The sequence below is a fragment of the Styela clava genome, chromosome 7 (assembly GCF_964204865.1).
Source record: "Styela clava chromosome 7, kaStyClav1.hap1.2, whole genome shotgun sequence".
In the NCBI taxonomy this organism is placed as follows: Eukaryota; Metazoa; Chordata; class Ascidiacea; order Stolidobranchia; family Styelidae; genus Styela; species Styela clava.
Genome location: NC_135256.1, coordinates 14,139,150 through 14,156,430, shown reverse-complemented (window position 1 = coordinate 14,156,430; position 17,281 = coordinate 14,139,150). Strand labels below are relative to the sequence as shown.

General features: G+C 35.3%; 2 protein-coding genes across 3 annotated transcripts in view; one reads left to right on the top strand and one right to left on the bottom strand.

Moving 5' to 3' along the window:
- LOC120327573 (regulator of nonsense transcripts 2-like) overlaps nucleotides 1–17,281 on the bottom strand; it is a 62,108-nt gene that overhangs the window by 39,647 nt on the left and 5,180 nt on the right. The window lies entirely within an intron of this gene.
- LOC120327574 (uncharacterized) lies at nucleotides 1,764–16,887 on the top strand. Its single transcript, XM_039393900.2, has 16 exons — nucleotides 1,764–2,556; nucleotides 5,565–5,690; nucleotides 6,286–6,429; nucleotides 7,972–8,095; nucleotides 9,117–9,287; nucleotides 9,742–9,896; nucleotides 10,511–10,691; nucleotides 11,147–11,269; nucleotides 12,055–12,210; nucleotides 12,555–12,632; nucleotides 12,975–13,196; nucleotides 13,868–14,000; nucleotides 14,521–14,676; nucleotides 15,194–15,387; nucleotides 15,464–15,578; nucleotides 15,770–16,887. The coding sequence occupies exons 1-16, from the start codon at nucleotides 1,910–1,912 to the stop codon at nucleotides 16,222–16,224; spliced, it is 3,180 nt and encodes a 1,059-aa protein (XP_039249834.2). The 5' UTR covers nucleotides 1,764–1,909; the 3' UTR covers nucleotides 16,225–16,887.

Genomic DNA, 17,281 nt, shown 5'->3' with positions numbered 1-17,281 from the left:
ACTTCCTGTTGTAAACATGTCAATTATAATCTTTTGGGTCTGCCAAGTATAAGACTGTCATCTGCTGAGTAAATAATTGTAATTCATGTCTGATGGAATGCAGTTTCCATTATAAAAAAATTTTCATTTAACTGCTGTGGAAGGTTAAATATTTGTATTGTGTCTAGTGTAATATGATCCTTAAATTAAACCATGGTGGCTCACCTTGAAATAACAATTTCATTGTCAGCTGGAAGCAACTGAGAAATCCGTCATGCGTGAGAATAAAAAGAGAGACTTGTAGGCAGATAAAACAGTGAACGACGATTTTGTTCGGGTCTTTTGAAACTATCGTACTTGAGGAAAAATATTTAAAAAGGTGGTTTCGAGGATTATGTTCAGAAAGCAATTGTTTCAATAAGATATATTTACCTTAGTGACAGTACGAGAAAGTAGGGCAGGAACGAATAGTGAATTGATTTTAAACATAGATTTGTGTGGTGACATTTTCTCTCGAGGCGACGTATAGATTTTCATTAAATAACCCTCTCTCGACACAGGGAGTTGCTAGATGTAAGAAATCTCTGAGTTTAGAATGGCCGATCTCAGATCTCTGACATGCGATGTTAAAATCGTTAATTGAACGCGCTATTAACTAGGCCAATGCACTCTACAAGTCAATTAGCAAATTGGCACTACACCACAGACCACATGATTTCGAACTTTAAAAGGCAGAGCATTGAAATTGAAGCTTGTAAAATCAGCTTGCCTTAGTAAGGTATTTAAAAAAAAAGAACCTTTCTTGCATTCCTTCGGTATATCTACAATATCAATTTTCATTTCAGCTAATATATCGAAGAACGAATCGTAGATCATATCTAAGGTATCGGAGAAACTCCGTCTCCATTAGACCTATTTTGTTATGTAATTGCTGTGATGCGGAAAAGGAGCGATAAATCCGACTTAAACGGATAAACACAGCTTTATAGAATGATAAAGATTTTACCCAAAGTGATAATTTATCAAATTACAGATTCGTCATATCACTGGTATATATTTATGATATTCATAAGTTCACCAAAATTATTAAGTATGAGTGAATATTATTACGTTCTCGTTGGTTAAACAATCGGTACAGACCCAAGACCTGTCAAACGTATAAGCTAAAAATGGGCTGCGATAAAAAGATAATCCGATCAGACTGCTATTATGTGAAACATTGATAGCAGTTTAGTTCATTCGCATTTTTTGGTCACAAGTTGAGAAATTTGGTCCCACTAAAATGATGCAAATTTCCGACATTTCTTTTCAACATTTAAAAAAGGTTATTTAAGAAGACATTGCGCTTCCCCCTTCTGATTAGTATAGCTGAGAGCTACTCGACATAAAAGCCCAACACTATTTTCTCATGAAATCCACATACGGTGGGTACAGTTGGGTGGGTGAATTCTGTAAACAGCTAAATGTTGTCGTATTCTATCAGGCATATATTTGCCTATCTAGATTCGGCTGTTCCAGGCGGTGGCCACGTTTTTTCATATATACAAAGTATACTCTGAAAGCGCATTTCTCCGAGTGACTGACCAAGAGACACACCCTCATAAAGTGGCCTCTATCAGAATGCGATATGGACTTTAAAAATCGTGTCTAGTTTTAGTGTTTGTACAGACGCTATCATTCTAAACATAGGTGGATACCTACTTGCCGGCTTACCTAAGTTACGAACTTTTTGATACAAAGATTGAAGTTATCTACAATAATCGTATAGGCATTCATGATAAATTCTTTTTACAGTGTTTGGCTAAATCTTAATAATGCCTAGGTCGTTCGCAGTATAGATTGAAATAACGATATTTCATTGATAACGTGGACGAATCGATGTCAGAAAGGAATAATTTGGGATCGTACATTACATGACCTACTGTATCAAATGACAGTGACAAGAAACATGACTTCAACTGTATACTGCAACAGTAGATGTCAAGGTAGAACAAAAGACAATGGGTATTCTATTTCAAACGGATGGTTTTCGATGAAAAACTCAAGTTTATCTATTGTTCTTTGGACTGTAGTTTTACTAACAATTATACTCTTTGTTAACGTGTCATTATGCGCTGATGGGAGTACATATACTAAGAAAACAACAAAGACAGTATTGACTAGACCAGCCATGAGAGTGTCAAGGGTTCGTCCCGCCGGACGACGAAGGATTTATATACGTCCTCCTATCAGAGTGCCTGTAAACCCAGGATATCGACGAGTGATTTCAAGAAAACAACAAACCAGACAGCGGAGACCAGAGATAACGTCAACCGCCGAAAGTACAACCAGAAGCTCCTTTGTGTCAAATTCAACAACATCACCCACCACAGTTACAACGATAGAACCAATTTCTGTAGACGCTACCGAAACGACGCGGGCAACAACACGGGCAACAACATCCACATCTGCCCCCGAAACAAGTACCGTTCGACGTTATACTGCCCAGCCGATATTAAGGCCAACCAACTTGAATATGAATCAAATGAGAAAATCAACACGTCTGAGAAATATGTCAATAATGCATGCATTGAGGCGGTAAGTATCCAGTCAGAAATAGTTTGTATTTACGCAACAAATAGCGACGATTTTAATTTTTGTGGCGTATTTTATTACCGCCGAGAAGTGTTTCTTGGTTGACCCTGGCTACAAAAGTTCATAAGAAATTGCACACTGAAATTATTATACCAATCAGCCCCAAAGGAATTTAGTTTTTATGACACACATAAAAAGCAGATGGATAACCACCGTTTTATGTGGATAAAACCTAACTCCCTATTTCACTTTCAATTAGTTCAATTTTAAATGCGTCATTAGTGCTTTAACACCCACCAGTCGCATTGGGTTGTACTTTAGTAAGCGTCCATTTGGCGTCAATTTGCAGCTGACGACATCATAGTAGCATACCAAACTGTATATTCGCAAGTATTGGAATAGTAAAATCACAACTCACGATATAGATATGCGATTGAAAACGACAAAACAACAACAATAAGAAGAACATGTGTACAACACCATCCATAGGTCCAATAACCAACTCTACACCGACTCGTTCAACAACGAATTCCTACCCCGATAATAAGTTATCAGTGCCCATTCGTTTAAGCGATTATAGGCTATGAACTGCCTCGGTGTGTGGTAGATATGTCTGGGATATTGCAAGTTGAACCACAAATGTGCTCATGAATCACTGTCAATTAAAACGAATTTAAGAAGGCTATCGGTTCGCTACGGTGGCCTTTTTAACAAAAATACTACTTAAAATGTGTCTATTTTCATAATTAAATCAATGGAGGTTTAAAATAGACCAGGAGTATATTTGATCTACGTAGTATATATATTAGTTCAATTTGATTAATAACTTTTTAAACTTCCCACAAAGCGTTTCACACGGCTACAAGATACGTTAAGTGCTTTACCTACTTCAACATGAGACGATTTACATTTACTGGTGATAAATTATGGATAGGGTCTTGTCGTTGATGCGGGGATTTCTAGAAAACCTAGCAAAAATTAAACGCTTATTCATTCAGTTAACATATATGTATTTGATGCAAACACAATGACACAGAAAAGTTTTACTGGTACTTTTAGGGACATTTTTTTGTAACAAAAATATTTAATATCATATTTTTCAAGCTTTTATATGACCTTAGCTATTCACAAGAGGGCAACACAAAATGTAGCGCACAATATGCCAATAAATAATTATAAAACAATATCAGACAATATGTTGACTCCGTTTAAATTTTCAAACCTGAAAAATGCAAAAAAAAAAGAAATGCTGCAGGAATCCATGTATCTCGTTCTTAGTGAGGCCGAAATCGGCAAACCCTGGTTTAGTTCGATACATGTTTTCTGTACGTTTTCGAGTTTTAAGGTGTTGTTTTCAATGTTTGTGGTAAATAAAACAGGACCAATGTTTACTCACTGTGCGAATACTACAGTACAAACTAAAATTGTCAACATCGAAGCGTAACAGTTTCATGGGAGCGCAAAAAAAAATTAAAAAAGTTACCTCGAACGCGAAAACATCGTAGATGTGGTATTACTTGTACCACCGAACCACCAAAAAAATTGCTCTAAGATATTTATTTGAGCTAACCTCGTCCGGGTCCACTGCCTTCAATTAACAGAACACATTCTTAAAATATGGTAATGAATTCGATTCAAATCATTTGACTTTTTCAATTTCATAGCCGAATTCGGGCTGATTAGAAGATATTAGAATGGTGTTATAATTATCACAAGAAAGACTCAATTCATATTCGACATCATTATATTCAATGTGAGCAATAGGTGATAAACGTGTTTCTTTCTGGCTGCAGACTAAGTTGCACAGCGGCACGTACCAAAATATCATCTATCTTATTATTATTGCCACAGCTACATGCAGTTATTTTCAAAACCGCGCGAGATTTGCCAGTAGTAGTTTCGTGGTATGAATAATGTGACGCACGCAAAGTATTGATGAATTTATTTAACGGATTACCGAAATGTCGAAACTTCGTCAACCGGCTGCAATAATAAATGACATACGGTATTTCAGACGACACTGTGGTGTAAACCAGCCTACAATTTGGTGTTTGTTCATAACCACATTTCACGTGCCATACGTCGAAGTTTTGCTCTCTCGCTATTCACTAAAATAGGCCCACGACCGCAAATTTTAATACAAACACTTTTCCATTTTCAAAAATATTCAATTGACTGATATAACGTTGTGTGTCAGCGAAATTAAATTCGATGACGAAATTTGGGGGCTTAATTCCAAAAGAAGGAAACTTGGAAAATAAAAATGTTTCGATAAAATGAGAAAAGCGCATATTTTTGGCTTTCTACTCAATTACTTTGATTAGAAAAGCAGCTTACAAAGCATTTTTTTTTGTGATTTTTTCAATTACAATTTTTTCAAACTTTCGACATTCACCAAACCTTCAATCCTCGAATTAATATTAAAGCACCCCATAAACATGAAAGTTTTGTGACTCAAACAAATACAAAAACTAGTATAAATCTTATATGGAAAAATTTCGAAATTATGCGATACTTCAAATGACGATCAATGACAAGCAAGCGGGCATAAATCATCTTCATGCAAGAAAAGTATAGAACGGCCAACGTTGAATACCATTGAATAATACGGCGAAGTAGCGTGCGCAAGATTCGTACTTAAAATATTTTCGGAGTTAATCTATTTCATCTAAGTGAGAAAAGTGGATTAGGGTAAAAGTTGAAACCCCAAACATGCAACCCGGTAATTTAACAACAAGAGAATATGTATAAGCTGGAAGTGAGTTGAATTGGGCTAAATGATAATTCAGAGAAATGAAACAACAAGCCTCGCATTCACTTTCTACATTATTCCTGATTATTGTTCGAAATGGCGAAATTGCCTGATTTCCAATCGCTCTTTCGCAAGTGCCTAACCATTAATGCAATTCCCCGCATCAAATACGACTAAACCATGACAATAATGAACTTAATTATACATGCCGCATGAACATCTTAAACTTTTTTTTATTTATTTTCATTCATTAATTTAGAATGAATAAAGACTTGGACTACAATGATCTAATGAAGAAATTGGATTATTTTATGTCATATTATCCGACTGTACGGGAAGCGGCATCAAGACTCAGTAATCTGTTAACGAAGCATGAACAGACCAGGTAATCTTAATGCCAAGAGAAAAACCATTAAAATGAAAACTTAAGACCGGGATCAACGTAACCTATTTTTGAATAAAAACATGAGGTAAATTTAGATATGAATTTACGGTAATCCAAAATGAAGTGTCTGCGTGAGTTCAAAAGCTGTGATTAATTTGCTCAATCGAATATAAAAATTGTCGAAATATGAGAAAATTTCAAGAACACGTTGGAATTAACCAAAGTTTGCTTTGAATGTTTGGAGGTTCACGAAACAGGTTACATAAGCTACCTACATTACACTACGAATAAAAAACTACTGCAGACCATACACATTTCTTTGGTACTGTTGTATAATGTACTGTAGAGCTGAGTGATATTTAAAAAAAAGTCTTTGCTGAGCAGAAAATCGATGGCCACACAAAGGCTGTACTCCTTTAAACTACATAAAAAGCAGTGGAGTTAATCGGAAAATTACCATTTTTCACGTAAAATAATTTGGCTTTCTTTCAGTCAAAACTGAATGAAATAGAATAGTTTCTCACCAATATATTTGAAGTCCAACTGAAATTTGATTATTTTCATCTAACACGGACAAATAAAACCTACTTTCCAGTCGAGAGGAACGTAGACGAATTTGGAAAGGTGTTTTCCGGGTCAAGTCCGATCTTAGAACTGTGAATACAAAGTGTGATGCGATGCACAGGAATGTAACCGAAGTCATGGCAAGAGTTAGAAGACAAGCCCATGAAATTGAAAGGTTGGTTTGAACTGTTTTTCAAGTTTAAAAGTAGGCTTATGTAAAGAACGCGGGAAAGAGGTAGTCCCAAAAACATATTAGTAAAGGATTATGGAAGTGTCTCCGAACTTGAAGAAATCCCTGCCCATGGGGCCATAGAAATTTTTAAAGAATTTGGGGGGCTCCCGAAGTATGCGAACCAAGATGGCGGACATCGGAATGTAATATGTGTACTAAGTTAGGGTTAGGCCATAATTTTAGGTATAAATACTACGGGAGGCTCTTGGCTAGTCTTCGAACTGATAATGGGACTAAAATAAGGAAAATTGAAAAAAAATTATCGCCTGACCCTAACCTGTTACCCATGTTACGTTCCGATGTCCGCCATCTTGGTTCGCATACTTCGGGAGCACCGAATTTGGTGTCGTTTTACCAATATTGTATATTTATTTAGTCACAATCATAATTTATGTCTAAATTATGAACATAATAAACTTTTTAAATAGTAAAAAGTCCAGGGTGCAAGTTGCATGTAATACTTGCCATAAGGATCCTTCAAAAACAAAATAACTAAAACCGTCTTTATGCACAGTGAAGGAGAAATAAAAAGATTCTAAATAAGCAAAGGGAGTGTATTAAAAAAGGTTGTGAATCATTGGGATGTGAGTGATTGCATATTAGACGAATATCATATCTCAAGAACCCAATAAAAGTTATCTGCCAATATTAAAATGATAAAGACAATAAAGAATATATAGGAAACAAATTCTCTGTACTATAAAATGATATTATCAAATTGTTTTGGCCCTTCACAATGTTATATCAATCTGTGGTCAAATTGTAGTAAATAGTTGACGCATTCAATTTGAAAACAAAAGGTATACCGGTACCATATTAAATGAAGCGATACCGAATTGAGTCATGGAAAATTGGGAATACGAAATTGTGATCGAGTATGTGAAGTTACCGGAAATATTAGGTCTGGCAATTTATGACCGCTGAACTCTCTTATTGTTGAATTTGTGCTTGCTTTATGCACGGGCCCTGCACTAGTACTAGATATGGCCAAGCAAATTATTTGTATTGGTTTGAAAAAAAAATTCAATAATTGGAGATGAGGCCAAATGGAATGATATGATATTTCGATAGCATGAATTTTGGATCGTAAACCATACTTCCAGTACGGTTTCAAATTGCCTTAATAAATTCGAAATACGCAATTACAAATAAGGCATCGATGTTATCTGTATATTAATAATGTGAAAGAGAACCGCATCCACAACACAAGCCAGAGAGCTTTCCGCAATACGTCACATGCGATGTGGTCAAGGTCTGATTTCAATTTGATTATACAGTATTCGTGGCCAGCATTCAAGAACAGCCATTTGAATACCCAATTTTTACATATACACACTTTTATACAAGTGATAATTCAGAAAGGAAGTATTCTACAAATTCACTGATGAAGTTGTTCCAATGGGTTCACATGAAAACAGAAGTAATTTTTCTAGAATATTACACTAGCCAACGTTCGTTGCTTGTTACGTTATAATTTTACTTCAGTTACAAGAAAACTGCCAAAAAGAAGATAGATCAAATAGAAACTCACCAAGGAAGTCAGGACAAGCAATACTTTGAAGTATACGAGAAATGCACAAATAATACCAAACAACTAGAACGAGTAGCGGTATGTCTATTGATTTTTGATCATTGTTATGGGTTGTAAAAAAATGTTAGTAGCACACCACTGAAGTGGGAAATATATTTTAAAGGTATATATACGCCATCGCGCCGAACAGCCACTGCTAGACGATGAGCTACAATAGTTTGGAAATGCAGGGATCGTTCCAGTTTGGCATAGTTATGTATAACGTTTTAATAAATCTTAAACACTTATCCACCGTGCCCACACACACTTTTAGATCCTAAACTACTGATGAGCTCATGGCGAATTCACGATGAGCGAATGAAATTATTTTCATAGCAATGCGTGTGGGCTATATAAACTTGATGCGATGAGAGAAACTTATATATTGAAGATGCAATTGTATATCTATTTTCCCCGTCTAAAATCTTTACCAAAATGCCGTTCAATCTCAAACAATGTTAATTGGAAACTAATGAGTACAAAACTGGGCGTTATTGGACATTCAGTCGGTCAGATAACCGTTCAAATTCTCTTCAAGAACGCATTACGCCAGGGTATATCGTTTTGGTGTTCGCAATGATTGATCGTAAAAAGAAATAAATATGTAAATCTAACAAAGTAGCTTAAATGACCCGTGCATTGATAACTGAACAATTACGATAAGCCACAGAAAATGCGTCAAAATCGGAAAGAATCACTTTGTTTTCTAACTGACCCCAAACGAAATCTTGTCTTTGCACGCTGTCCAGGTCACGATAAAGCTACAAGATGGTCATTACTTTTAAAATAGGGGATTCAATGCGTGGCACTTTTAGCTTGGCTTATTTCATTTTCAATAGAAATTCCGCATGGCATACCTCATTTTGAGGAGAAATTTCACTTGACTTTCTTGAGGAGATGCGGACGTTATAATAAGTTTGCGGCGTGTTAACTGCGATCTGTGTTTAATATCCGTCAATCACATTTAGAGCGAAATTCTGTTTGCCGATTATAGGCTCCTGTCGGGTTTACAATGTAATCAGAACACTAATATTAATCTCTCAAAACTATATTTCTACAGGCGGATATGGCAGTATTGCTACCTCTTGTAGGCGGTATGTTCGAGAATATAGAAAGAACCAATTTACAAGAAAAACGTGCACTGGAAATGCTGGACACCCACGCAAGAGGAAACATAGCTGACATGACAAACCAAATACTCGTACAACAAAACACATTGGCAAATTTGGGTGTAAGTATTGCTTTAATGACAAAAATGGAATATTTAACAAGAACATTATTAAGAACATAATAAGCAGTTGTTTGAGAACATGTCCATTTTAGGTAGTAGACAAAAATGCATAGACGCATCACAAATCTACCATCGCTTTTCTGACATATAGAAACACGGTGATTATTTTAAGGATATAAACGGATGTCAAAATTTATATTGCCGTATTTTAGTCTTTATCACTATTACAATATAAAAGTGAATAATGTTGTGATAAATATAAAAGCAGTCAATCCATATATATCAGGCGTTTGCATAGGAGTGAACTTCAATTGGAAAATATATATCACGTTGCGATGAAAAACTGGCCGGCGTCCTAAATGTGCACATTTGCAGCTGGGCATGATATAGACATTCCGCGAATGATATTATGCGATACACCGATATTAAAATATATATCTGTTTGTACACACAGAACCAAGTTCGATCGGAAATGGACTCGTTGCATAAAGAAAAACAATCGATGGCTAAACGCTTGGAACAACATCAGAGGCGTCTTACAGAAACCGTGAACACTCACCTAACTGAACATGTCAGACAATTGAATAAGATAGAGGGTTCACTCAGCAGGTAAAATGCTCAGCTTATCGAGATGGATAGGATCTTTATCAAACGCGTGACGCTCGCATACAAACTCTAAAATGTGTAACGCCATTTACCGACCACACCAAACGTTTTTTGGCCTCAGATCTTTAAGCAAATTGAGTACACAACGGTAAAAGTAATCCCGTGTGTACTCCAATAGATAAGATATACCAAATGTGCTCAAGTATGCCGAAAAGTGTGATAACTTACAGACTTACCAATTCACAATTATGATTTTCCAGTCTAAAATGGCACACGGAAGTCAAGTACATGCAATTCCTGGTTCGCAAAATTCCACTCGTGTTGCTTAATTTTAACGTAGGTGGTAGGATGATTGAAAGATAATTACTCAGATAACCTAGCTTATCTTAAAATAGCTTTTCAATTCAATTGTGCAAAGGTAGAATTTGGCAAAAGCTACCATGTAATACAAGACAAAACGGCTGTAGCCAATATCTGAGTAACACCCCAAATACTTCCTATATTGCAAGCAATTGAAACGGCAGATAACTGTACGAGTTCAGATAATATTGCAAGGTATGCAAAAGTCGACAAGACTCAATCACCCACAGCTTGCCAATTTCTATATTTTACTACAGACAGGCAGAGAATATCAAGTACATAACCTCCCTAGTCACCAAGCATGAAGACAAATTGGAATCGACTGAATCTAAAGGAAAGGTTTTTGAAGATCAGGTTACCAACGTGACTCAAGGACTGGAGAAAATGGAGGCGAACATATCGCGATTCATGCAAGACTATCACAACACAAAAACAGGGGTAAGGTGTTGGTGTGGGACGAAATCTGATATCCGTTATCTAAGAAATACTTCAACTATAAAACTTGCAGGAGAACTGTGATACACAAAAATCGTCAAGACTATAGCATAGTATAAATACATATACCGGTACAGGTATATATAGAGTAACTAAAAAAGAAACAAAAATAACACTTGAAGCATATTCTAAAGAGAACATAACTTTTGTGCAAAGTCACGTCCTAGATTACTTTAACTTTCAGTACATTTAAGAAAAAAATAGTAAATAAATTGTACATAAACAAATAATTATTTTCACTTTTGAGCACTAACGCAAGTAATTATGAAATTTATGGGTTCCGTTTTAAGGAGATCACTCTGTGGCCTGTACATATGGGTAAACAAATTAACTATGAATAAAAATAAATAAAGACAAATCTAGCAAATTTAACATGGAACATTGTTGATATTATATAGTTAAACGAGACCAAACAAGATATCGGCAGATTAGAAGAAAATACAAAACAGCTTCTGTCGTCACTTAATGGTCAGCATGTAGTTCTCGGAGAAACAGTGGAAAGAATGAACTTTACTGAAGAGGTAGGTAAACGAGTAATTGTTAATTCACTAAACGAAAGATTCCCAATGTTACTACTATTGGGATTCGATATAAGTCCGAGGGTCACAATTACGTTTTTGTTTTACGACGTCTTCATACGGCGCACGAACAAGCCTCCGCACACAAGCGAAATCTTTTCGATTCGGGATTGCCTCTCCAATTTATTCCACCCTGGGCGAGATGGTTGGCATGGAATTTCAATCCAAGATTTCAACCTGTAATGCCATCTTATTTACCGTAATTCCAATCCTTAGCTTCTAGGCCATCACGCCCAAAGAGAAAGTGTTATCGCTCGGAATAAACAGCTTAGTCTGTATTGTATATACATACAACATCTTAGTCTCATTTTTACAATGATTGCTAACTTATAAAGTCAACATAATAGGAACACAGTATCGGGTTAACGAAAAAAATAAGACCGGTCGCTAATTCAATATCCATGAAAATTCATTGACCGCAAAATAGAATGCTAGTTTTATCCTATAAAAATGTATCGTGAACCGTGCGGAACGAGTAAAACTGTCGTGATACATGCATTTCGCGGTTTGTGGACAGGACAAAGACTCTTTTGTGTGGCACATGAATTAGCATTCACACCGTATCACCTCCATAACGAGATTCAATACTATTCGGTAGAAGACAAAAGCGAAAGACGAACTTTCCATGAAGATATTTCGTTTGTTTGCAAACCAAATAACTTTCTCCACAAATGTATTCAGTCAAAATATAAAACAATTCAAAAAAGTGTTACATATCAAATTTCCAGGCAATACGATCTGTGTCACATGAACTTGATGCTTATAAAGTGAAGACAGATACTGAAACAGAACAAATACGAGATGACCTAGATGAGGTTTTGGATGTACAAAGAATACACCGCCACAACCTGACTAAGCTTCTGAAAAATCCAGGACAACAAAGGGTTAGATTTATTTGTTTCAAATGTGGAAAATAACCACAAATTTTACTCCCAATTATGGCCTTTTTAAGTTAAAATCATCTTAGTATCCACGATATATGGATGTATATGACGTGGGTTATAAATACTTGAACAAGATGAAAATGTTTGAAGCAACACAAGAACAGAGCCTCGTCATACATAACGCGAGTTCATCCAATATTTCGTTACAAGAGTCTGAACTTGTCAGAATCACCATATATATATATATCATTCGACTTCATAACAATTGTGTAAAAAGAAATTCAAAAATTCAATTTGTTGTTTGTTCATACAAGAACTTATGTTAAGCAAAAAATATTTTACAGAGCAGTGGACTAATTTCCCAATATCCATCCGACGAACCAGCGCCTGAATCCACATCTGTGACACCAAATGAACTACGGGTAAATATAGCCGTAACTTGCACAGTATTAGTTGTCCTCAAAACTCTTTTGATTCGGGGTTTTAACCCAAAAGCGCAAAATTTGAAGAAGCTGTTTGAAGAAAATAAGACGTTCATTTTTGATTTTTAAATTCCTGCAAATTTTATTGAAATACGTTCGTTCGTGAATGTTGATTCACACTTAGATTAGATTACAGCTTAAAGATCACCTATTTCTTTGTAACAATTTTAAAAGAAACATTGATTTTTTGTTTTAAAACCATCGAATATGTTTTTGTCTCATTGCGCTATGAAAAGTAAAAATAAAAAAATGTTTGTTACAAAAGACATCTTGAAATTACAGACACTTCTAACAGAGATCGGAGTTGAAGACAGGATGAGTCGACTGACACGGGTTCTACGTCATCAACAGCAAAGAATGTCAAACGTCACAAGGGCAGTCTTGAAAATAGCAGAAGACAACGAAGCTATAACTACGACGACGAGTCATTACTTCACGTTAATTAATTCGCAGGCAAAAGTTATCAATGACCAGAATGAGACAATCACGAAATTGGCTATGATTGTGAGTGTATTTTTGTAATTAAAGTCGAGAATAATCGGGTATTATTCGGTTAAAATACAGCCTTCTACGATCTGTACATAAAAAATCCACGAAAACATCAACAATTCACAATCCACTTAATAAAAGGAATGTTTCACTTATAAATGGATGATGAAAAAATGAGAAGAAACGTATTGAGGTTTACCCGCCATCCAGCAGGTTACACAATCAACATTGGCTCTTTCTGCAATGCGAGATGCTAAATACTAATGGTCGTCAGTTTGGCATGTTTTCACTTTAGCCACTCCCCGAAATCAGAATTTCGGGCTTTTCATCGTGCTAATCGGAAGTCGAAATGTTCTACAGAAACTTGAAATAAATTGAGTGGAGTTAAAAATTTTATAGTCGGCGTCGCAGTGAATTGTAAATTCCGCGGCCCCGACATGCCTGGGGGTTATAAATTGTTACAAGAGCGATGTCATAATACAAGAATCCGACATTAAAAACACAAAATGTGACGCCATATTAGTATTACTACTACATAAGCTCGCTGGGTAGGCGTGAATTGATGCGTCCAATTCTACTATATTTGCTTGCGTTTACGTTCCAACGCATGTCATTCAATCACCCACTATTATTGTTAAAAATTGTGAAAGATAAAATCAGTATATCAAACTTTATTACATCTACAGGCGGCGAATCAAGGAGATACAATAAAAAGTCTTGGGACCGAGCTGGCACATGGACAAGAGACAGTCATGAAACTAACAAATATATTAGCAAATATAGCGACCCAGTTCAAAAGCCCTATGGGATCACAAAGAGGTGAAAAAACTATTGAATGGAAATTATATGCGAATTACAAATAAAATACCATGATATGGAAGCAGTTTATGATAACTAATGCAAAAACAGTTTTCGAAATATAGCTCCAGGGTGTGATCAAGACGGTGATAATACACAGTTAAGTATGTTCAACAACAAATGAAGTCATATGCCCTGAAAAAACCATGTTTGTATAAGAGTTATCACAAACAAGATCATTCTGGAACGCTCTATAGACGTCGCAACCAAATGATGAAGACATGATTTTCATATTTAGACCATCTTCCCAGTGATTAACATCATTTTTCCGGATATGTAAGAAAATCTGCTGGACGTCTAGTTACATGAGAAACGATATAAAAAAGGGTATTTAGTTATCAAATAAGATTGGTGGGGTAGGTAACAAAATAACAAATTTCAAACAACAGGTAACTGGTTTAAAATCAGTAAATTTCTATTATATTTATATAAATTTTCCTACAACCAAAAATGATATTCACATAACATGGTTCTTTCTTAGATTGTCATGATGTGTGGTTGAATGGAAATAGAAAAAGTGGAGTGTATAATGTTATAGAGGACTTGAGTTTGCGACCAATGTATTGCAATTTGACAGAATATGGAGGGTGGACTGTTATTCAAAAAAGGAAAGACGGATCTCAAGATTTTGACAAAAGTATGTCTGACAGTTCAATAATTTGGTAATATCAAATATGGCTGTGACCCAAATCAACCATTTTTACCAGTGGTTTTAAAAACTCTGATGATCCGTGCCCTATTTTAGAGACTATCAACTCTCGTGGCTACTAACATGTTTCCATCAGTTATTTTAAGCGTCTTGTTTAATTAACATTAAAAAAGCCAACAACGAAAACAGAAGAACGAATGCGCACTACTGAAGTCAAAAAATTAAGCAAATGTCAATTTACTTTAATTTATTCCAGTTAGTAAAATTCTTTGCTCCCAGTGATTTGCTCTGTGGCCCCAAAGGGATTGTTTAATAGGGGACAAGTTTAGACAGATTTATTTTTTTCCAATCATTAAAAAATCAATGTCAATGGCAAATAAACCTAACTAAACTTTCAATTTCATATAACATAAGAGAATAATGGGTTCAATCATTCTACACAAATTTTATTATGATATATACCATATATCAAAAAACCTCATCTAATCAAAATTGTATATTACAGCGATGGAAGAATACAAGCGAGGATTCGGAGATGTATATGGAGAGTATTGGCTGGGTTTAGATACAATCAAAAGTCTAACAAACAAGGTGCGAATGAGCGTTGGTATTCAAATCATTCTGGAAGACTGGGAAGGCAATTTTAGAACTGCTACATATTCACAATTTTATGTGTATGGAAAATATTACAGTTTGGTGGTAAGTCAAAGAATAGTACCAATAATTTAATTCATGGTGAAAAATATGAAAATTCATATTTCGTTTATGATTTCAGGCAAGTGAACATTCAGGAGATATTGGTGACTCACTGCTCCAATCTAACGGAATGCCATTTATGGTAAAAAAAGAAAATGGTCATGTTGGGCCATGCCCGCTAAGAAGAAAAGCAGGTAGGAATCTTAAATTCATATACATAGTTTAATAGGTTCGCTTAGGCTAATTTGGCAAACTAAAGAAGGTAGTAAAAGGATTAAAACTAATCCCGCCTTAAAAATATCTTCCTCATGAAACCCTTTGCTCTCAACCTAGCAAAATAGTGAAACTAGAAACTGGCAACAACCATTATTTGAAAATTTTACAGGTTGGTGGTTTGCCACCCCTCAAGCAGATTGTGGTGAAGCAAATCTCAATGGAGTATATCGAAAAGGGCCAGCGCAAGATGCTCGAATATCATCAACCATATTTTGGAAAGACTGGTTGGGTGTCGGTTACCCGTTGAAAAGTGCTACAATGCAGATAATACCATCAGAAGTGTTGAACAACCATTTAAAATCAAAACTAGAAGAATTAAGTCCCATAACCCCAGAACTTACTGAAGTTCAAAACGGTGATTCAAGAGATGGGATAAATCAAAACAATTTATTACAAAATAACCCACATGAAAGGGACAAATTTGGTGAATCGCATTTGAATCATGAAAGAAATTTAGAGCACCCACCAACCTATGAAGATGACCTTAAACGCTCTGGAATATTTGGACCTCAAGACTATGAAAATTTGGACTATAACATAAACATACTCCTTAATGATGGCTGAGTAGATAGTAGCAAAAAATCAAAAATTGTTCAGGTCATTTCTGTGACTGAGATGATCTGAATATTATCCACTATTGGGAAAGATGGATGGACGCTGACCATAGAAAATCAAACAGAAAGGCCATATGTCCAATGATAATGAAATCTCATAAGCCATCACACCTCAAAATAAGTGAATTTACTACACAAAATTTTAGCCCAGAAGTCGAAATGAATGATCTTGATATTAAATAAAAATCACAATATCTGAATGTGGACGGTCAATTTACAGGTTACAATTTGCGCTGAAGAATCATTTCAGGTATAATGCCTATAGTATAAGATTTGACAAGCCTGAATTGGGAAACAAGTAGACAAAAAACATTGAAACTGAAAATTGATAGAGTTACAATATTTCATTTAAAAGTGAACTGATATTTAAGAGTTGGATTTTGGTAGCCAAGTTTATCTTAGTACAATATTGGTAAGTGATGATTTATGAATTACTGCGCAGGTCGCAGAGCATCTAACACCATTTGCAATAACATTAATATTTTTCAATTTATCTTTTCATAGTTTGTTCAAGTATTGATAAAATTCATTGTTTTTACTATCGGGTTACTGTATAGCAGAAATTGTCATACGAAATAAACTATCACTAACACATTTCTATGATTTTGTACTTTTGTAGTTAGTACCACTTACCAGAAACATTGTTTATGGCAGTCAATATTGGCAGATTGCCCAACAAAAGTGAATATTTGACGTTGAGCAATTGACACATTTAGAACAGATGTGTACAGAAACTTAACTTCAGTGATGTTAGAGGCAATTTCTATCCAACATAGTTCTTACTGTCATGCCTCTACTTAGGTGTGCTCTTATAATTTCTTAGCGATAGTAGATACAGTACATAGTACGGTATATGGTGCCCAATGAGGTACTATTCGGAATATACAAATGGACTTTGTATTGTAAGGAGAACAGACAGATAAAAAACGAAAACATTCATAGAGTGAGTTTCGTTTCAATCAAATTTTTTACCAGTTTATTTATTATTCTCCATGATCTTGAAACCC